This window comes from Populus trichocarpa, chromosome 6, assembly GCF_000002775.5.
Source record: "Populus trichocarpa isolate Nisqually-1 chromosome 6, P.trichocarpa_v4.1, whole genome shotgun sequence".
In the NCBI taxonomy this organism is placed as follows: domain Eukaryota; kingdom Viridiplantae; phylum Streptophyta; class Magnoliopsida; order Malpighiales; family Salicaceae; genus Populus; species Populus trichocarpa.
This window is the reverse complement of record NC_037290.2, coordinates 25,381,285-25,404,636: the sequence shown is the minus strand read 5'-3', so window position 1 is coordinate 25,404,636 and position 23,352 is coordinate 25,381,285. Positions and strand designations below refer to the sequence as shown.

The 23,352-nt window shown below is 32.5% G+C and overlaps 2 protein-coding genes across 4 annotated transcripts; both read left to right on the top strand.

Annotated features, from left to right (window-relative positions):
* Positions 1-4,382: 4,382 nt before the first annotated feature.
* LOC7468652 (uncharacterized) lies at positions 4,383-7,067 on the top strand. The gene is made up of 2 exons (XM_024603779.2): positions 4,383-4,554; positions 6,023-7,067. The coding sequence occupies exons 1-2, from the start codon at positions 4,522-4,524 to the stop codon at positions 6,908-6,910; spliced, it is 921 nt and encodes a 306-aa protein (XP_024459547.1). The 5' UTR covers positions 4,383-4,521; the 3' UTR covers positions 6,911-7,067.
* Positions 7,068-10,709: 3,642 nt separating this feature from the next.
* Positions 10,710-22,521, top strand: LOC18100688 (pectinesterase). 3 transcript variants are annotated; one of them, XM_052453823.1, is made up of 3 exons: positions 10,710-11,457; positions 21,203-21,511; positions 21,637-22,521. In XM_052453823.1, exons 1-3 carry the CDS (start codon positions 10,749-10,751, stop codon positions 22,326-22,328), a joined length of 1,710 nt encoding a protein of 569 aa, XP_052309783.1. In that variant the 5' UTR covers positions 10,710-10,748; the 3' UTR covers positions 22,329-22,521. The 3 variants fall into 3 exon arrangements, with proteins under 3 accessions (XP_052309783.1, XP_024459221.1, XP_006382081.3); XM_024603453.2 differs by lacking the exons at positions 21,203-21,511; positions 21,637-22,521 and adding an exon at positions 11,896-12,825 and having other exon boundaries at positions 10,710-11,766; XM_006382019.3 differs by lacking the exon at positions 10,710-11,457 and having other exon boundaries at positions 20,520-21,511.
* Positions 22,522-23,352: the final 831 nt, after the last annotated feature.

The following is a 23,352-nucleotide window of genomic DNA, read 5'->3' as shown; positions in this document are numbered from 1 at the left end:
AGGGTATCTACTTCTACCATCACTAAACTGTTAATGCCAGTCCTGAACTGAAGATCTAGAAGCCCTAGTTAATGGCATGTGCTGGGCTATGAAATTGCTTTAAAAATAAATAAGTAAAATAAAATAAGATCAGTATTTCTATTCCAAATCTAGTTTCAAGGTGAAGAACCCCATAATACCTCTGCAACAATAGTGGCAGCCTCTGCCTCAGAAGCAGAGGCCTCCCTGATTCTCCTCAATATTTCCCCTTTAATCTCCTTTTTCTCTACTGGACTCAACCCTTCTCCCACTTCAACTTGCACAGAAAATCTTGCAACACAGCTTGCGAATGGCCAATCGCCCTCGATTTTATCTATTTCCAAGCCCAGTCTCACACCTTCTTCAGTCTCCTTGATTTGATGTGTCTCAGTCAAGTACTCTCCATGTTTTGATCTTTGCAACTCCACCAACCTCTCTATCAACCCCTTTTCTAGCATTGATTCAATCACTTCTATCCTACCAAAATAAGCAATTTGACAGATACAATCCATTGTTCCCACTTCGATTGACAGATCTTCAGAGCTGCTAAATAGACTGAGAATTCTTAGGATTTCTCCATGCAATTCCATTTCATCAATCAGTGGAGTTCTAATCAATGTGACAAGTGAACAAAGAACCTGCATTGAACAACAAGAAGCCAGTGGTAGTAAGGCCTGGACAATTCCACTCATCAAAACCATTCCCACAAACACATCTCTATTGAATCTAACCAAAGCAACTATGGCAAGAGCTACATGTTCTCTAACTGTCGCTGAGCAAGTCGAGTCACAAAGTACCAATTCAAGAATGGGAAATACTTTTCCTCTGAGAACCAGTTCTTGATAATCTCTATCAAAACCTTGTGATAAACGCCTCTCGAACCTCTTCAAGGCCCTAACTTTCTCTTCCTCAATGCCCACCACTTCTTGAAGTGTCTTGACAAGATTTTGTACGTATTCTTTATCAATACATGCCTGAATTTCAATTTCCATAGTGAATGCAACTTGGTAAATTTCGCACCTTGTGATCTGGCGGAAGAAGAAGGATTTAAGGCTGTATTCTCGATACCTTTCGAGCTTTCCAAAAAGGGTTTTAAGGTTGCAAAGTAATTGAGAAAGCTTGAAAAAATCTGGATCAGTAGATAATATGGTATCTACTTCACTTTCAAGGTTTAAAATCGTTTCCATGCTGGGTTGGGGATCGTTTGTAATAAAGACGGGGTTGATTTGTAGATCTTTCGAAGCTTTCTTGAGAGCTTCCAGGAAATCTAACAAAGAATGCTTATCTTGATCGCTCTTTGATTGTTCCATGGCTGCTTCGATTCGAAGCTCGGGAAAGATGTTAATTAGTTTGCATGATGGAGTTTAGGTGGTCTCTCCACCAAAAACGAGATCTACCAGTCAACAACGGTAATTCGCAACTATTTTTTTTAATTTTTTTATAATATTTTCAGTTTGATTCCTTAATTTCTACTGTAATAATAAGTCAGCATGAATATGATCTAAATTAAAAGAGTAAGATACATGCATTTCGTTGGTCACTTCCTCGTTTCTTTTTTATAGGCAAAACAGAGTACAAGTAATAAAACAAGATTAAAAACAAAATCAGACAATATTACTGTCAAAACTCATGCCACTGCTTCTAAAGTGCAATTCTTCATCAAAAGCAGATACCAATGCCAATCGACTAGAAGAAAATCCTGCAGATTCCAGTAGCTTTTTGAGAAAAACAGAGTTCGTTTTTTCCCGGCCTGAAACCACGTATTGCAAGATTGTCATTTGCTATGATCTGAGAAATTTAATTAAAAAAATATTTGAACAAGAAATCAAAGTAAGATGAATTAATAATCACCCAGATCATAATTAAGTATTATTATGTTAGACAATGGCCGCAGTAAGCTTAAAAATGGAATAAAATGTGAGAAATTCACCATCATATGTACACCATGACTTTTCCATGTTAACAAAGAGTATAACATGGATTTTTTCTGTTTTCATTCAGTATACAAGATCATTGATTTTATAACTTTAACTTGAACCATTTAAACTATCTCGTGGATCAACTTTTTATTATAATTTTTTTTAATACAATCTCACTCTCATAAGTTTATTTTATGAGAAATAATTGGAGGGAATTATAAATTTTAAATTAAAATCTATATCTTTCTCTTATCTCCAATACTCTTATTAAATTCTGATATATTTTCTTCAACAATAAATCTAAATTGGCATTGATAAAGTTTGTATATGTTTGGTTTAAGAAATGGTATTGAATGAATAATGAAAAAAACCATTGTATATAGGAGTGATCATTTTTGGTTCGGTTCGGTTTTTATAAAAAAAATAACCAAACTGATTTTTTTTTAAAAAACCAAAACCGGTTCAAACCGACCGGTTTCAGTTTGGTTCAGTTTTTTAGGACAAAAACCGGTTCAAACTAGTTTGGCTCGGTTTCCGACTTGACTCGGTTTTTTTCCGGTTTGACTCAGTTTTTTTCCGGTTTGGGTTCGGTTTGGTTTTTTCAGTTTCAGACTTATAAAACCGAACCGAACCGGTCGGTTTTTTCAAAATTTTAATCGGTTTTTTTTCACGGTTCGGTTCTTTTAATTATTTTTTTCCGGTTTTCTCAGTTTAATTGGTTTTTTCGATTTTTTTCCTCACCTCTAATTGTATATATACTTATAAGATTTATTTTGATGAAAGAGAGAAAAATCAAGATGTAAGAAGAATACAATAACAAAAAAAAAAAATAGAAATGTTTTAAAACTTGTATAAATTAAAATCTATTTCTAACAAATCTCATTGGAAATTATATGGTTGAAATCATTATGAATCCATTGATCTTTAAACCTCCAAAAACTTCCTTATATACTAAAAAAAATTCATTTTCAATTACAAATCTGGTTACATATTATTATATTACCGCCATTCATTTTACATATTAGCACACGTGTCTTTCAAACCGATCACAGCACATTATTGGCTATCCAGTCTTCATAACTTCTTTAACGGGCATTATTCGATTTATTTTATGACCGTGAGTTTTTTTTTTAAAAAATAATAGAGCGTACTAATAAAAAAAATTATTTTGAAGATAATCTCTAAAAATTTAAAAAAATATTTATATAAAAATAAAATAAAAATATGAGCTCTAAATGAATTATCATGCCAAACAAATAATTTATACAGAAAAAAACATCCTAAGATTTCGAGACATGTTAATTTTGGAGATGTTGGAATGAAACATTTTATAAATTATGTTTTTTTTTTTTTGCATCCATAGTAAATTGCCATTTTAAGTTTGCTCAACTTGTCAACCTTGGATATATCATTTTGCAGAATTTTTTTGGCAAGTTGGAAATTTGTTAATGAAATTCAATGCTAGAGATAGAGGTTATTATATTTAAGGTAGTCAGATAATACTAAGTGGTAAGGAATTTTGGTATATAAATATTGAAATTTCAGGTATTACAATAAAAAAGGAAGAAATTATTAAAAACAAATTATCATAATCAAAGAAAAAGAAAGAGAAAGTCATATTGGTATTTTAAGATAAAAGTATATATATGATATGTGTAGATGTATGAAATATATTGTAAACTGAGTGATGTTTAATTGGTTAGATTCTAGATTTTTTCTTTAGAGGTTTTCAATTCGAGTCCCATAAATCTTAGAGTCACTGGAGGCTTACATGGTCATTAACTTTAGGGCCCGTGAGATTAGTCGATCGAGGTGCACACAAGCTGTTTCAAATACTCATATTAACAAAATATATATATTGTAGAAAACTCTTAAAGAATACCATCTTAAGGAATCATAAAATTTTGTACTTGGAAATTATTATCCATGGCAGAAATCTTTCGAATCAATATTGCCACTTAAGGGAAGAAATTTCTTACGTAGGGAATTATTGTCCCTTTTGCATTGACCCACACAAGCCGCCATAGTTAAATTTGGCTTTTATTAAAAAAGAAGTATTTAGGGAAACTTAACATACTAATCCACAAAACCGAATAATATGGTTAAAGTAAAATCCGTTTAATTTAAATTATAATGAATACATAAAAGGAAACTATAATAACCATGGTTTTAGGAGAAACCAACGGAACATTTTCTCCTTATATTTATATATATATTTTAGAAATAATTATAGATAATAGTTACTCATAGACATCATAAAATTTTAAATCAATAAGTACGTACGTAGTTTTCTATTATTTTAAGTAATGTCCTTAAAGCATGCGTGGGTTTCAAAGAAATTGAATTTTATGCAGAGAGTTGAAAATAGAAAGTATTTTTTTTTATTTGTCATTAATTAAATTTTTTTTTCTTGTCGATGATCACAAAACCGTACCCTGTGTACCTCATTAGTCTATAAATGAGCAACTTTTGTTGTGCTCTCTCCTAAATTAAGAGTCCTAATAATTATACGTTTGACATTAGCCCTTTTTCTTTCAAGGTCTGCCTTTTTCTATCAGTACTGTAGAGACTAGAGACAGGGAAGATGGAGTTGGGTTCCATGTGGGATTATGAAGAGGTGGGCTCTTTCTACTCCCTATTTCCTCTTCTTGCACTTGTTTGGTCTGCCATTTAAGCCCTTTTGTTTTCTTCTTCAACTGTATGTTTTGCTCAGGATGAAGTTTGTGACTTTTTTTCCATGAGCATGCCTTGCTGATTAGTGCTTTGTTTTCGTTTTAGATTCATAATGTTGAGTTCTTGCATGGTAACCTTTTGTATTTTGGATGTTGTTATCTTTGCACGTAAAGCATTTACTTAGTGATTGGCTCGAATGAGAGAGCCTTTCATTGCATTTCATGCTTTGAGTTTGAGGGTACTGTCTCTAGATCTTCTTTTGTTTTTCCCTTGATTCCCGGATGCTGGTTCTAATTTTTTGGTTTGGACGTCAGAGAAAAGTGGACCTTCTTCTTTTTTTTTATATAGTTTTTCTCCTTTTTTTTTCTTGCTTGTTGAAGAATGAAGAATCCTGTTAGGGCAGATGTAACTCGTTTGAAACTTGGAATTTTTACACATTGGTGAAGCCAAAATTTGAAGTATTCATATAAAAAAAGAGCAGATAGGGGCAAAAAATGCATTTTCAAACTCTAAAATAGGTCAATTAACTTTAAAATGATTTTGTTGCAAGAGTACGTACGTAGTTTAAAGAATATATTTACTACTTCAGTAAGAAAATTCACTAAAAAAGTCCAACAAAATTAATAATAAAAAATACATTATAATTATGATTCTACAACGTGACTTTGCTTCTTTTTAATTTTTTCCCTTCCAATTTTCTTATTCTCCCCCCTATCTCATTCACGTTGAGATTTTAATTTCCATTTGTTTTAGAAATTTTATAAGTCAATAAAAATGGGAAGAGAGTTAAATGCTTTACAATTATTTAGCTGCAAATTTAAAATTTTCCATATTTATGATTATCACAGTCATTTAGCAAAGATATTAAATGGGGCAAGTGTCGAATACTTTACAATATTAGGGACTACTTTAAATTTTCAATATGGGGATTTCCGTCTCTGCCAAGTCAGGATTCTGTGATTGAAGCCGAGGTATTGATGTTTCTTTCTGTCTCCTAGAGACCGAGGCTTCAATTTCGTTCTTTTCCCTATATCTTTTACTTATGAATTATTCCACTCGATCCAAAGAACTCATTTGAAAAGGAGTTTGAGTTAATAGGTTTATCGAGATTAATTATTTTTATTAAAATAATTTTAAATTTGTTTTTTTGGTATTTACCCGGTTTGGTTTTACTAAATTAATCAAATTATGGTGACACTTCAATTTCATAGATCAATATCTTACTCAGTATAATTAAAAATCTAATTTAAATTATACTTTAAGTCTTGGATTTTCTAAATATCGGACCGAGTTTAACAATTACGGACAATACTTCATGCATTAATACTCTCTACCCATGTCTTTATTTTGAAGTTGCCATATTTTATCCCTTTCTCAAACTATATTAACCTGTGCTGAATATATATTGACAGACCATTGATGAATTGAAGCAGAAGCTTGTGTACAGCACCATTGAATTAGAGTCACTGAAAGTTGAAGCAAATGAAGAACTGAGAAAGCACAAGGAGGATGTGGGGCGATTAATCAACATGCTAAAGGTTGCTTCTCAAGAAAGAGATGAGGCAAAAGGGCAACTGCAAAATCTACTTAACAAGCTTATCCTTTCTAATCCGACTGAATTACTTCCCTTTCTCCCTCAAGCACAATCAGGGAACCCTCTTGTAATTCCTGCTAGAGGGAACTCGAGCATTACTGAATCTAACAGTCTATCTGATACACATAATCACCAATCACATGGCTCCTCTCCAGTGGATTCCTTCTTTGATGCAATTGCTTCACCAGATTTCTGTAGCACTAACATGGAAGAATCAAGTCACATGGGGTTTGTGAGCAATACATTTGTTAAAGAGTATAATAAAGGCTCCATATCAGCAGGTTTAGAGGTTCCAGCAGTGCCCAGGATCAATCCGGCCGATGCTGTAATCGAAAACTTTGTGAAAGGAAAAGTGCTGCCTGAAGAAGGAAACCTGTTGCAGGCTGTAATGGAAACAGGCCCTCTTCTTCAAACACTACTTCTTGCAGGCCCGCTTCCACGGTGGAGAAATCCTCCTCCATTGCAACCGTTCAAGATTCTACCTGTTTCCACCAGTAGTCAGAATGCAGCTGCAAATGCAAGCTTTCTTGCTCAAAAACCGTTGGCTTCACCATCTTATATTGAGTTGCGTCGTGGATCTTCTAAAACATGCTCTTCCATGTTAAATTTCTCTAGTGGTGCTTCTGGTTCAGGTCTAGACAATGGATGCCTGTTAAATTCTGGTGCTATCCATCAAATCCCCGCAGGAAAGCGGCAGAGGTTTTAGTGAGACCTTGGTGCTTTTTTTTTTTCCTTCCAGTTTTTGAATAACATAACTAGTTAACTAGGTGTAGTCCTCTACAATAATAACTAGCGTAGCGAACCCGTGGAACACCGTGGTTATGATTTCAAGTAAATTTTTATTATAAAGCAAGAAGGTGTCGATGTTATTAAAAAGTTCAATAATGATAATGTATTTTAAAAGTAATTTTTTTTAAAATAGGCTATTTTTATAATAAATCCTAAAATATAGGTCAATTCCCTTTTCTATCATCACTTTTTTTTATTTACACACCGTATAAAATCTTAAATAATATAAAATAATCTACTTAAATCACTCCTAAAATATATAATGCTATATGGTTATTTTATTTTGATTATAAAAAATCTATAAAAACAAAACAACAAAGATATAAAGAATTAGAATAAAAAATAATTAAATTACATCAAAATTAGTCAGGTTACGGTTAAATTCAAATGTTTGATGATCCAAATTGGATTCAGGTTCTCATTTAGAACCTGCAAAATGATCATAAAAGGGAGAGATTATGGAGCATGCAAGTATGGTTTTTCCCCGCAAATTACAACTCTAGAAGACTCTATTTTGGCTCTAATCAACAGAGATCTAGATGGCCAAAATTGCACCCAAAAAAAACATTTTATTTACTAAAATATCTTAATTAAATAAAATTATAAAAGAGAAAATCTGAAAAAAAAAACAGCATTGCTTATTTTATTTGCCCATAGTCTATATATTTCACTGCTTATTTGCACAGGCCCATTAAAATTGTTTGTCCAGAAAACAAAAATATTATCTCCTCACTTCGGCCATTGTTCACCTCGTTACAGATGGCCCGATAGCCTAAGTTTACAGCCCAAATTTGCAAACAGTCTCATCCAAACATCACACCTGTCCACCTAGCTGTTTTTTTTGGGATTAATGTCCGAAGATACCCTAGTGTTGAGATAAATTGTTTTTGCATTTTAAAAATATATATTTTTTAAAAATTAATTTTAATTTTAATTTTTTTTATGTCAAATTTATTTTTTTAGTATTTTCTAAATCATTTTAATTTTAATGTGTTGATTTCAAAATTAAATTTAAAAAAGTAAAACAACTTTGTTTTGATCATTTTTTTAAAAAATAAATCATCAGATGTTTTACTTATATTTTATCTTGAATTGGCCTAATTTTTGATAGGGTCAGGTCGAGTTAATTTTTTTTATTTTTTCTTAAACACGAACGAATTCAAGTTCCAAGTCAACTTGTCTAGTGATTTTATAACCAAAGCTATTGTAATGTTATTAATTTCAATACTAAATATAAACTAAAGTAAAAAATATATATAATAATTTTTTTAAATATATAAGTTTGCAACATTACTTATCAATGGTAAAATAGATTTATATATATATATATATATATATATTATGTTTTTTCTATTATAACTAAACATAATAGGGTTTAAGAGATATCTCTCTCCCCTGATCCTTCCTCTTCCACATACCTGCTTAATTATTGGAGGAAATCTCAACCAATTAGGAAGAATAGTTTTATAGATGTACGTACAGACTATCACCACCATCTTGATCAATCTAGAATATCCAGCATATTTATTCAGTTTTGCAAAGAGTTAAATCATGCATTCTTTGAGGTCTTTATGGCTACTATAAACAGATCAGCGATGAAGAAACTGATGCAAAAAAATAAATTAAAAACCTAAATTAAAATTTAAAAAACAGATTAGCTATATAGGAACTAGTTTGTTTATTGATCGATAGTTTTTAACTTAGTAGCCTTTTTTCTAACCATGTTGGCACTTGGTATCCCCATTTCCTCCTGAGCACTCAAGGTTCTAATTCTCCATATGTATGCTATCCTCTTTATAATCTTAAAGTAGTAACCTTTAATTTCCTCTTTAGCATCTTATAAATTGTTGTTTATATATTATGGTTGACGCTAGCTAGCTGCATGGCCTGGGATCTGAGTATTGGAATATTGCAGTAAAGCTGAAGAAAGAAGGAGAGTTATTTGATGTTGAGAAACACAATCAGTACTACTGTCAAAACTACACATGTTTCGCTGTTATTCCCTATTAATTTGATCATCATCTCTGATCATTTGAGTATAATAAACTAAGATCAGAAATGTCTTCGCAATATATATATCTCATTTTATATATGATCAATCTGCTATATATGACGAATTATGGGTCGGTTATGATCACTTGAAACTCATTCATACACTTGAATTGCAATTTTAATTAATTGCTGTCGGAAATCCTTAGTAAAAAAATATTATATTAGAGAATCCTAGTACTGTACGCTCATCAATCGATTAATTAATGCGACTTGTGAGGATATATATATATATATAATAAAGGGTTTCCTAGTGCATAGCGTGATTAACATGCATGTCTAAGAGCTTCGTGCACTATGAATAAATTAAAGGAGGAAGGAAAGAATAAAGTAAAGTGGTTTCAAATGATTGAGTTGAATAAACTAAAGGGACGTTAAAGGACAGATAGAGGAACTGAAATGATCTTGCGGGCCTCGAAATTTCATTAGCACACCTCGACAATCAAGCTATATACCATTTTCCTTGTCTTTCTTTAATTTCCTTTTGTTTTATTGTTAACGGTATTAATTTTAGGCCAGTTTTATATTCTAAATCCAACCTTTTTTTATGGGTTTTTAAATATTATTTTTATTTTGTGATTATTATTGTGGTGTAAATTATTTTTTATGTCTAAATACATTAAAATTATATATTTATTTATTTTTAACATTAACATGTTAAAATTATAAAAACACTAAAAAAATCAATTAAGCAAACACATTTCTAAAAAGTACTTAAAAGCAAATTCCAAATTAATCGGAGACGGTTTAGAGTCTCCCAAATATTTCAAACTATTATATAAGCTTTTGCTTTTGAAGGTTTTTCCTTCACATTTCTTGGCACAATTATACCTATACAGCCCTTCATGCGTGCGTCTCAAAGTGTTAGTCTCATATGACTTTTCACATGTATTAAAAACATTATAATAAATTGCATGCCACGTTATCTGTTTTTAAATTAATTTTCACGATTACCCCCTATTAATTTAAATATATAAAAAATAGAAAAATGAATTATAATTAGCTAGGGCCATAGTAAAAAACCAAGTAAATGCTACTTTTTTTTTTTTTTTTGATAATGAACAATAGTTTTGAGATATCCTAAAATGAAAAGGTACTGGACAACTCTTTGCAATGGATCAGAAACTATAAGGTTAAAAATCATCAAATTGAGTTGAATTATTACACTAATATTTACGATCCAAATAATTAATTATAGCATAGAATAAATGATATTTTTTTTATAATAATCAAGTATATTAATAAAAACAGAATAAATGATACTAAACCTAGTTTTCCTTGACATAATCTTCTTTCCCTTTCTTTTTTTTTTTATTAAAAAATTAGCGTTCAGTTATTCAAAACTAATTTTTTTCCTCAAGCGGCCAGGTTTAAAATACATCAACTTGGTGAATGTACAAAATTTTTTTTTTCTAAGAGCCTAGATCTTAATTTAAAAATTCAAACTCTAAATAATAATGTAGAAAACAAATTAAATATTACAACTAGAAAAATGAGATAAATATAGGAAAATGTAATCCAAAAGTTCTCTCCATCCCCAAAAGTTGTGCGAAATCTATAAAAAATAATTTTAATAAAATATAAAAATTAAAGTATTTCCCCACCACTTACTTTCTTACTCTATATATTGGTTCGTGGACTCTTCCATTTCACCACATCATCTCTCCCTTCTCTCTTCTACATCTCCACACTAAAAAAAAATAAAAATGACAGAAGCCAACCAGTACATTTCCATCTCCAAGAAAAATAAGAAGCTCATCCTAGCTATTTTTGCTTCTTTCTTACTAGTTGCCACTATAATTGCCGTTGTCACTGTTGTAAATTCACACAAAAACTCCACCCAAGATGATGCTTCTCATGCCAAACTAGAAACCTCTTGCAACTCCATAAAATACCCTGATTTGTGCTCCTCCTCTATTTCCACGCTCTCTGCAGCTGCGGACACACTGAAAGTTCCAATGAATGTTTTTCTAGGACAAATAAACATCACTATAGATGCTGCTCAAAGCAACATGGTGGCTTTGTCTAAGAAATACAGCATCCCGAGATTCAAGAAACAAAAGCCTGCTCTCGATGATTGTTGGAAAAATTATGATGGGGTTGTTACTTATTTAAAAAAGGTTTTTGCGGATGTCGAAGTCTACACCAAAAGGAAACCTCCTCAACCACAAGCTGATCAGGATCTCAAAACCCGACTCTCTTCTTGCTCGACCAGCGTAAACTCATGCTTGGATGGTTTCTCTCATTCAAAAGAAAATAACAATGCGCGTCGACAATTGTTCTCTGGCATAATTGACGTTACAGTGAATTGTAGGAAGGCACTGGAAATGATTAAGAGCGAGCCAACCGCTGACATGGCAGCTGGGCTCAAGACCACAAACAGGAAACTCAAGGAGGGCAATGATAGCAATGAAGGTGGGGCAGAGTGGTTGTCAGTAACCGATAGACGGCTGTTTCAATTATCATCGTTGACTCCAGATGTGGTGGTGGCAGCTGATGGCAATGGGAACTATAAGACAGTATCAGCTGCAGTTGCTGCTGCACCCAAGTACAGCAGTAAGAGGTACATTATTAGAATCAAGGCAGGCGTTTACAGAGAAAACGTGGAGGTACCGAAGGAGAAGAGTAACATCATGTTTCTTGGAGATGGAAGAAAAACGACTATCATTACAGGGAGCAGGAATGTGGTTGGTGGCAGCACAACCTACCATTCAGCCACAGTTGGTATGTCGTGATCTATATATGCATTTTCACCTTCTCTCTCTCTTTTCATATTCATATGCAATTTTTTATAGCAATTAAATGGTGTAAATCTGTTAGTTTTTGTTTCATTAATTCCTATGAACGTTGCAGCCGTGGAGGGCCAAGGATTCCTAGCTAGGGACATAACCTTCCAGAACACAGCTGGTCCCTCCAAGTACCAAGCCGTGGCACTGCGAGTTGAGTCTGACTTTGCAGCTTTCTACAAATGTGGCATGCTGGGCTATCAAAACACCCTCTATGTCCACTCAAATCGTCAGTTCTTCAGAAACTGCTTCATTGCAGGCACAATCGATTTCATTTTCGGCAATGCAGCTGCTGTTTTCCAGGACTGTGACATCCGTGCTCGCCGTCCCAATCCAGGCCAGACAATCACAATAACCGCCCAAGGGAGGAGTGATCCTACTCAAAACACTGGTATTGTGATTCAGAAATGTAGGATCGGTGTCACTTCTGATCTACATCCTGTCAGGAGCAATTTCTCAGCGTATCTTGGTAGACCCTGGAAGGAGTATGCAAGGACTGTTATCATGCAGTCATCCATAAGTGACGTGATACACCCAGCCGGATGGAATGGGTTGAAGGGTCGCTTTGCGCTCAGCACATTATCCTTCGCAGAGTATGAAAACAGCGGGGCTGGTGCTGGAACCTCTAAAAGGGTTACCTGGGAAGGATACAAGATGATCACCAGTGCAACTGAAGCTCAAAGTTTTACTCCTCGCAATTTCATTGGTGGTAGTAGCTGGTTGAAATCCACTACTTTCCCATTCTCTCTAGATCTCTAGGCTGGGGTTTTTCTTTTCTTTTCTTCTGCATGGTGCTACTATAATAGTTCAGTACTTCTTGGAGTTTTGTGTGGCTGATGTTTTTTTTTTCCCTCGTGTTTTTGCTTGCAAGTTTTGGTTCATGTTTGCTCTTCGCCGGTGGGGAGTTTGTCGTTTTGGTCCTAGCTAGCCTTGGGCTCTTATGAATAAGAGTGTGTGAGATTATAATCAAATTTGTTTGTTATTGATGTTGTTTGAATCTCTAAGTATGACTTAATTTAATTTAGAGCTAAAAAAATCACGTTTCCCACATGAAACCAACTCTAATAAGAGATGCAAAAATTGATAATTGATGATGAGTATTGTGTTTAGAAATGTGGTTGTATTCGTGTTTTTAAAATATTTAATTTAATTTTTTTATTAAAAATAAATATTTTTATATATTTTAAATTATTTTAACACTTTAATTTTAAAAATAATTTTTTAAAAATAAAAAATATTATTTTAATATATTTCAACATAAATTTTTTAAAAAAATAACCATACTAAAATACTGCATGCCCCTCACTGTAGTCGCGGAACATGATGCAATCAATACCTACGAATGGATGCCCCTAAACAGTACAACCTAAAACTTTTAGCAGAATCTTAAAAGATATTATTATACTGTTGTCTAAAAAATGCTAGACATGATAGTTTTGTCATAAAATGGCACAGCACTTCCAGCAAACACTGAGATACAAGCCAAACGCCATTGAAATGGTTATTTTAAATTTTTGGATACCAATGCAAGAATATGCTTTAGTCCTTGCTTGAGAATCTGCAATAATATGCCAGCATACTGAGCTTTTTGTTGATCTATTTCATGGCACATTTCCCACCTTTTGTTTTCCTTGAAGACTCATGCATGAAACAGTTCATATAAATCATTATAAATGGTATCATTCTAAATCGAATTTTCTTCACCCTGGCGTCCGTTGATCATGCAAGTAACAAGTGGCCTATTGTCATGAACTTGAGTTATGCTTAAAAAAAAGAGATCATCACAACCTCATCTTGAAATCTCTGGAATATTTTGTTTGTATACACTATAGAAAGTTGTAACTCATAAAAGCTACTTGTCTTCAAAACCAGGCTAGAATTCCTCTATTCAAAATCATCAAGAGCTTCTTTCTAATACTTCTTTTGTAGAACTAGCTCATTCATGTCAAGAAATTGATGCTCCTCCATATCTTCAGGGTTGCTTCTACTTGATTCTTCATAGGCTTTCCTTATGGTTGAACACTTTTGTTTACATGCACCGAAATGGATCTAGGGATCAGCTCTGATGGGATCAAATTCTGGAATAACAGAATAAATCACAACTGACCTTTACCATTTTATTCTTGTGTATGGTCTCTATTCCTTTTTTTTTTTCGTTGCAGCAGCCGTGCTTTAATGGTTTTTCTTTCTTTCTGTTTTGTTGCCTTTCCCCCCTGCTTCTTTGGTTATCTTCGTATTAGCCAAAAGTTAATATAATCTCGACTATTATCTAAAAAAAATAATCTTTCAATGTATAACCATTGAAGAGTTGGGTGGACTCATCTTTTAGCAAAGTAGACATTCCAGAAAAATAAGTATCTTTGAAGTAAACTGGAGCCTCTCTCTCTCTCTCTCTCTCTCTCGATCTTCAAAGCATGTTTGAAGCCACTCATCATTTGTAATGCCAGAACGCTAGATCATACCTTCCCAAGCCATTTCAAACTCACCTACCTTAATTAAGTAGTAGTCTATAATAATCATTATAATTCAAATTCTGATTATAAGTAATTACCAATCTCTATATATAACCACACTCCATCCTTTCTATCAAGATTTTAATTTAGCATATTATAAATATGCTTTTGAAAAATTTATTTCAATTTAAGTATAAGAAAGGGTATTTAATATTTAATTGAGAAATTTACATCAAGCTTCTTAGAACTTCATTAATTTTTAACTTTGACTTTATTATTTAGAAAATTACATTTTCACATTCTTAGTCAACCTAACATTTTAAACCGTGTGAAATAATATTATTACTTTCAAAACACTCACCTTTTGCCACTCATTTTTCTCTACCCATGATATTCTATCTTGATACCGTACCACAGAAAAACAACCCCAGATAAAAAAAACAAATTAGGTTTTTTTAATAAAAAAACATCCCCCCTTTTCTCTCCCTAGTTCCTTCTGAACAGAGGAAAAAAAAAACAGAACAAAGAAGCTTTGTAAGAATCATCAATAATTCACGCCTGTCAACTCGCTCTTTCATTTATAAACTCATCTCAGCTCAGTTCATCACTCTTTTCTCATATCCAAACTCAAATTCAAATCCAAATACTCCCATTTGCATCCTACGAATTCCAATCCTCTAGTAATTTGAGGGTTAGTGTTTTCTTCAATAACTTCCTCATCTTCGTTTCTAATGCAGATCGATCCGGGTTCATCTTGTATTTACAAGAGCTAGGATTCTGATCTCTCGTGAATTGCAATCCATAACAAGCTCTTTAAAAGAAAGAAATCCTAAATAAAGGGTATTTCTCTTTTAACCCTCAATTATTTTTATATATGTTTCTGATTGAGAAAAACATATAATTAAAGGGTAGAGATAGGACTAGCTTTCTAAATAAAATCTTTATATATCACGCATCAGTCAAGTATATAGTTAATAAACTACTTATCAAAATTGACCAATACAATTTTATTATAAATATTTATTAAATCATTTAATAGCTCATTAACTCATTTATATGGGCTACATCTTACAAATAATTCATGTATAGAAGTAGGGGGCTTATTCTCCACTAATTTTGGTTAATCTAATATTGAAAAAGTTAATGATGTCAAGGAGTTTCAACTAAGTATTTAAAGTATCAAAAGTAAGAAAATAGAACTTAATTAAGATTTCATTCTACAGGATATATATTTGAATTATGACTTTTGATTTTGATTTATAATTAAAAAATTATTTTTCTTAAGTAACTTATAATAATAAAAAAATAGTTAAAATGATTCAAAAGAAACATTTTTTGAACAAGGAATGTACGTAGTATGAGTTAGAATCATAAGTTAAAATTAAATATTTCAACTTTGTAATATTAAAAAAAAACAATTTACTCAATTATATAAAAAACATTTGATTTAAATTCAAAGTTATTTCTAACCAAACAAACTTATGACTTTTCTTTGAGTTAAAAATTAATAAAGAAAAACTACTTAAATAAAGTAACAAAAATAATACCAAACATAACCTAAGTATTGGTTAAAACCCACATATGTGCTCTCTATTTTCAAATTTGCTTTAAATTACACCCTTTACCTTCAACTAACCCTTTACTTCCAAATCTCTTATTTGTAATAAAGTTGGTTGAAGGAGCTCAATTCACCTTTAATGGGGTTATTTGATTTATTTTAAAATTATGGGTTTAATCTGAATCAATGAGCAACAATGGAGGACCTTCAAGAACTTTGGCCATTAAGTCTTTTAAAACGGTCCAATTTATTTTAAAAGAAAAGGAGCACACTACTTTTCTTTTCAGCATGCATACCTCCTCTTTCTGGCCCCCACCTTTGGCACCTTTCTATATAAACCAAGATTTTATCTCCGTCTCTTCTCTATACTTGCTAGCTCTTGCTCTCCTCCTCCTCCTCCTCCTCCTAATACTCAGTTTCATATTGCAAAATGGCAAATTTAAGCAAATGGTTGTTTTTTTTCCTAGTTTCTACTACGGTGATAGTAACACCAGTTGGGAGACAGATTTTTTTTTAATTAATTTTTTAATTATCCAGAGTGATAATCCGGATTTTTTTTTCTTTTTAATTAATTTTTTTTCGTTTACTTTAGTTTGTTAATGTTAAATTTCTTTCTATTTAGTTATCAGACTTTCATGACACATCTCAGGTTTCACGGGTTAACTTGGTTTCACGGGTTAACCCAGTTAATTCTGGATTAACCCGTCCATTTTTTTTTGTTTTTTTTTTTTGTTAATGTTTAATTTTTTTTATTTAATTATCAGACTTTCATGAGAAGGATCCCAGGTTTAACAGGTTAATCTGGTTTGACGAGTTAACCCAGAGTTTTTTTTGTTTTTAATTAATTTTTTTCGTTTACTTTAGTTTGTTAATGTTAAATTTCTTTCTATTTAGTTATTAGACTTTCATGACACATATCTCAGGTCTAACGAGTTAACCTGGTTTTACAGGTTAACCCGTCCATTTTTATTTGTTTTTTTCTTTTGTTAATGTTAAATTTGTTTTATTTAGTTATCAGACTTTTATGACATGGATCCCGGGTTCAACGAGTTAACCTGGTTCGACAAGGTAACCCGAAGTTTTTTAAGCCTTTTATTGTGGACTGCACAGTGTAGTCCACAGTGAAAAAGCTGATGCCTTGAGTTTTTTCTGGCTTTTTTCTTTTTTTTTCTTTTTTAATTTACTTTCTTAATATTAAATTTTTTCTATTTAATTATCATACTTTTATGACATGGATCTCGGGTTTGACGGGTTAGCCCAGTTAATTCTGGGGTAACCCGTCAATTTTTTTTTTCTATTTAGTTATCAAATTTTCACGACATAAATCCAATGTTTGACGGGTTAACCTGGTTTGAAGAGTTAACCCAGTTAAATTTTTTTTCTTTTTCTTCATTAGTTATTTTCTTCATGTTGATTTTTTTCTATGTTTTTTTTATTTTTACTTAATCTATTTAATTATCACACTTTTATTATACGACCTTGTAGCCAGACCCACATCCAAGATTATTGGGTCTGGTATTGCAGCCAAACCCACTTAAACTTGGGTTATGCAAGTTTAATGTTATTATTAATATTATAAATATTACTCTTGGGTCAGACGTTGCAGTCAAATCCAAGACTTTTGGGTATAGTTTTGCAGAAATACCTAACACTTTTAAATCTTAGCTTTTTTTGATATTTTTTATGCAAAAAAAGATTGACCCGCGGCATCGCGCGGGTCATCTAACTAGTTTGTACTAAAAAAACTTAGATCGGTCATGGACTTTCCATGCAAGCAACTTCTGCAAAACAAAAATTTCATCATTTAAAATTTTAATATATTTAATTAATTATAAATTGAATTCTAAAACTAATTAATTTTTCATCAATTAACCCTCTAATATAATTAATTTGATCTATTTTAAGTCCTGACACTTGATTAAATCCTTCAATTGAACTCAAATTAATTTTCAACCATAATTAAATTTTAATTTGACTCATGATTAAATTAAATTGGCCTATTAAAAATTTAATTATACTCTTAAAGTTAATCTCTATACAAATTCATCCAATAATTATTTAATTTGATATTGAATTTGCATTGTTTCTTCAATCTTAGGTATAATAGGAGACAATTAGGCTTTGAATTTCATCCAAAATTGCAGCTTGATTTTTCAATATGTTTGAGATCCTCCTCGGCCTGCTTTCTCCGCGTCGCCAGTCTTTATTTTATTTTTGAAAAAAAAATAAATTTAAAAAATAACTCAAAAATAAATTATGACATATAATAATTATGAAACCATTATTTTTACTTAACAATGATTAGTTAATGTCAAAGACACTTATCCTTTAATCAGTTTGATGAGATATGGAAAGGATGGTTATACCCTTTTTCTTTATGTAACTTGACAAATCTTATAGCTATATGAACAACCAAAAGGTTTAGGGTTCAAAGAGATTTCTCTCTCCTTTCAACTCCTTAATTTTCATCGTATTAGATATATTTTTTTTCCACCATTAGTGTCTTTTAAGCAAACCTCCTCCTTTTCCATATATTAGCTGAATCATTGGAGGGTACCTCAACCAACTAGAAAGATTAGTTTTGCAGGTGTATATATTGGCTATATATAATCACCATCTTCAATATATATGGATTTGTTATATATATCTACTCACCTATGCAAAGAGCAAATTAAAAATAACTTTGAAGTTTTTATGACTTCATCACTTGAATTGAAGGATGTCGTTACTGACAAAAAAATAAAATAAATTAAAAACATATAAGATTTTTAAATTAGAAACTAATTTCATATTGATCGATAAATTTTAAACTACAAACCTTTGTCTATTCCCTTTTTGTTTTTAACAATGTTGGCGGCACTTGGTATCCCCATTTCCTCTTGAGCACTCAAAGTTATTTTTCCTTGTGTAATCCTCTTTATCATCTTAAATAAAGTCCTAACTATTTCCTCTTTAGCATCTAAATGCTGTTTATTATGATTGACGCTGCATGGGGATCCGATGGAAAGTAATAAAGCTGAAAAAAGAAGAAGGTTATTTGTTGCTGAGAAACACAATCAGTACAAAACTACACATGTTTCGCTGTTATTCCCTATTTGATATCATCTCTCATTTGAGTGTAATAAACTAACAGAAATGTCTTCGTAATATATCTCTCATTCATGATCAATCTGCTATTAATTACCAAAGACAATGTCAGCATATTGATTTATATGATTTTAGATCTATGTGTCGATCGATTTGTCTATCTACTAGCTAGCATGAAGGTCTTGCTATTAATTCCCTCTCTCTCTCTCTCTCTCTCTCTCTCTCTCTATATATATATATATATATATATGTGTTGTGAATTATGGGTCGATGGATACCATTTATGATCACTTTAAACTCATTTATACACTTGAATTACAATTTTAATTGATTTGGCAAATACCCTTAGTAGGAAAAACATTATAGGAACATATTGTACGTCCATCCATGGATTAAAAGCGACTAGGCTACCGTCTATGAAAAGTGGTTTTGTTTAGCCAATTATATATTGGATTAAGAAAGAAAAAAAAGCAGGTTTTATGCATGAAATTGGGAGGGAAAAACAAATCTAGTAGTTATAATCTAATTACGGACACACACATATATGCTTGGTATACCGCTAGCTTGCGTTTAGATTAAAAGAAGAAGAAGAGGGTTTCCTGTTGCATATGTAGTCGTGATTAACGTGCATGTCTAAAAGCTTCGTGCACTGTGAATAAATTAAAGGAGGAAGAAAAGAATAAAGTAAAGTAGTTTCAAATTATTGAGTTGAATAAACTAAAGGGACGTTAAAGGACAGATAGAGGAACTGAAATGATCTTGCGGGCCTCCAAATTCCTTTACAATCAGGCGACCATTTTACTTGGCTTTTTTTTTTATTATTATTTTTTAATGTTAAGGATCGAGATTTTATGCCAGTTTATATTCCAAATCTATGCTCTTTTATTTTAATAGATTATCCAAATTAATTAATATTAATTTTCTGTATTGACCATAAATCGTTTTTCTTAGAGTCTCCCAAAGAATTCCAACCATATGAAAAGCAAACTTATTTCTAACCAACCAGCTAGCCAGCTTAAGCTCTTAAAGATTTCTCCTTCATTTCGTTTTGCACAATTGCAATTATGTATTATTTTTTCAATTATCGGCTAGAATATTTTAAATTGTTAATTCATCCATACTAATTAACTCGGTGAATAGACAATTTATTTTTCTTAGAGCCTAGCTCTCTAAATATTCAAATTCTATATAAAAATGTGGAAAACAAATTAATTCATTTACCAACCAAGATAATTTTTCAAAGATTTTTCCTTTACTTTATATACGAAATTGCGCAGTTATAAGAGATTAGTACGATATTTGTAAATCAAATTAAGGAGTAAATTATCAAGACTTGCAAACATAGTCTTTTATTTGTGATTTATTAGATTTTATTAGATTTTCTTCATTAATTTATTGTGTTTCTCCGATCATTATTTGAATGTTTATTTTATTAATAAATCAATTGATTATTATAAAATAAACATTTTATTATCTAAAAGTTGTGCGACATCTATAAAAAATAATTTTAATAAAATATAAAAATTAAAGTATTTCCCCATCACTTACTTTCTTCCTCTATATATTGGTTCGTGGACTCCTCCATTTCACCACATCATCCCTCCCTTTCTCTCTTCTATATCTCCATACTCCAAAAAGGAAAGAAAAAATGACCGAAGCCAACCAGTACAATATTTCCATCTCCAAGAAAAAAAAGAAACTCATCCTAGCTATTTTTGCTTCCTTCTTACTAGTTGCCACTATAATTGCCATTGTCACTGGTGTAAATCCAAAAAAAAACTCCACCCGAAATGATGCTGCTGATTATGCCAAACTCGTCAAATCGACTTTTCAAAAGAATGATTTTCTACTACAAGTAAACCGCAGTATAGATGCTGCTCAGAGCAACAAGGTAGCTTTGTCTAAGAAACTTGCCAAAAGTATGAAATTAGATGTTCGACAAAGGACTGCTATCAATGATTGTTGGGAAAATAATGATAGGGTTGTTACTGATTTAAAAAAGGTTTTTGGGAATGTCAAAGTCGACACCACAAATGCTGATCAGGATCTCAACACCAAATTCGCTTCTTGCATGACCGGCGTAAACTCATGCTTGGATGGTTTCTCTCATTCAAAACAAGATAAGAAGGTGCGTGAAGCTTTGTCTGACCTAATTGACGTCAGAGGGAATTGTACTAAGGCACTGGAAATGATTAAGAGCAAGCCAACCGCTGACACGGCAACTGGGCTCAAGACCACAAACAGGAAACTCAAGGAGGACAGTGATAGCAATGAAGGGGGGGCAGAGTGGTTGTCAGTAACCGATAGACGACTGTTTCAATTATCATCGTTGACTCCAGATGTGGTGGTGGCAGCTGATGGCAGTGGGAACTATAAGACAGTATCAGCTGCGGTTGCTGCTGCACCCAAGTACAGCAGTAAGAGGTACATTATTAGAATCAAGGCAGGCGTTTACAGAGAAAACGTGGAGGTACCGAAGGAGAAGAGTAACATCATGTTTCTTGGAGATGGAAGAAAAACGACTATCATTACAGGGAGCAGGAATGTGGTTGGTGGCAGCACAACCTACCATTCAGCCACAGTTGGTATGTCGTCTATATATGCATTTTCACCTTCTCTCTCTCTTTTCATATTTGTATGCAATTTTTATAGCAATTAAATGGTGTAAATCTGTTAGTTTTTGTTTCATTAATTCCTATGAACGTTGCAGCCGTGGAGGGCCAAGGATTCCTAGCCAGGGACATAACCTTCCAGAACACAGCTGGTCCCTCCAAGTACCAAGCCGTGGCACTGCGAGTTGAGTCTGACTTTGCAGCTTTCTACAAATGTGGCATGCTGGGCTATCAAAACACCCTCTATGTCCACTCAAATCGTCAGTTCTTCAGAAACTGCTTCATTGCAGGCACAATCGATTTCATTTTCGGCAATGCAGCTGCTGTTTTCCAGGACTGTGACATCCGTGCTCGCCGTCCCAATCCAGGCCAGACAATCACAATAACCGCCCAAGGGAGGAGTGATCCTACTCAAAACACTGGTATTGTGATTCAGAAATGTAGGATCGGTGTCACTTCTGATCTACATCCTGTCAGGAGCAATTTCTCAGCGTATCTTGGTAGACCCTGGAAGGAGTATGCAAGGACTGTTATCATGCAGTCATCCATAAGTGACGTGATACACCCAGCCGGATGGAATGGGTTGAAGGGTCGCTTTGCGCTCAGCACATTATCCTTTGCAGAGTATGAAAACAGCGGGGCTGGTGCTGGAACCTCTAAAAGGGTTACCTGGGAAGGATACAAGATGATCACCAGTGCAACTGAAGCTCAAAGTTTTACTCCTCGCAATTTCATTGGTGGTAGTAGCTGGTTGAAATCCACTACTTTCCCATTCTCACTAGATCTCTAAACTGGGTTTTTTTTTTGTGCGGTGCTACTATATTTCCGTACTTGGAGTTTTGTGTGGCTGATGTTTTTTTTTCCCCTCATGTTTTTGCTTACAAGTTTTGGTTCATGTTTACTCTCCCCCGGTGGGGAGTTTGTCTTTTGGTCCTAGCTAGCCAGGACTTTTATGAATAACAGTGTGCGAGATCATATTTAAATTTGTTTGTTACTGTTGTTTGAATCTCTAAGTATGACTTTTCCATTAGGATTTATTTAATTTAGAATTAAAAAATTCACGTTTCCTCACATGAAATCAACTTCAGAGATGTGATAGTTAACTTTTTATTAAGATTTTTATTTTAAATATTTTTTTTTAATAAAGTGGGTTAGATAAATATACTAGATCTAAAGTATTTGAACTTAACAGTTAGTCACGTTCAAAAAATATGAACATAATAGTCAGTCAAATTCAAAGGAATATGGTCTGGCAAATATGTCAGATTCAAGGTATCTGAACTTGGCATTCAGCTAAGTTCAAAGTAACGTGGGTCTGACAAACATATCAGATCTAAGGTAGTAGTCAGTTAAGTTCAAGGTAACATGTGTATAACAAAAATGTCAAACCCAAAGTGCCTAGATTTAGCGGACAGTCAAGTTCAAAATATATAGACTTGGTAATCAACCAAATCTAAATTAAGTAACGTGGTTCTAGCAAACATTCAAGTCTAAAAAAACTTAGACATTACCAATTCTAAAACTTTATGTATGATTCTAAATGATCATTTACATATATAAATGTTAAAGACATGATAAACCGCGATATTTTTTATCTAGAATAATTGTTCACATTAAGGTAATGATTCTTCTATACTTATAAGTGTGTATAAGGTCTCTTAAAGAGTTCATCATACTTGTTGTCTCATTAATGATATGCATGTAAGAGTTTTTTGTTTTTTATTAATGTCGCCGAAAGCAGAAGACTTTCTGGCTTTTTTATATATATATAAAAACAACAAGATTCAGATGTATAAATACCATTTGAACCATCC

Bases quoted from the DNA above. Each gene is read 5' to 3' on its own strand.
- LOC7468652 (XM_024603779.2), top strand. From the start codon at position 4,522: ATGGAGTTGGGTTCCATGTGGGATTATGAAGAG. The intron at 4,555-6,022 runs GTGGGCTCTTTC...ATATATTGACAG, and splicing joins CCATGTGGGATTATGAAGAG to ACCATTGATGAATTGAAGCA.
- LOC18100688 (XM_052453823.1), top strand. From the start codon at position 10,749: ATGACAGAAGCCAACCAGTACATTTCCATCTCCAAGAAAAATAAGAAG. The intron at 11,458-21,202 runs GTGGGGCAGAGT...ATAGCAATGAAG, and splicing joins GGGCAATGATAGCAATGAAG to GGGGGGCAGAGTGGTTGTCA. The intron at 21,512-21,636 runs GTATGTCGTCTA...TGAACGTTGCAG, and splicing joins CTACCATTCAGCCACAGTTG to CCGTGGAGGGCCAAGGATTC.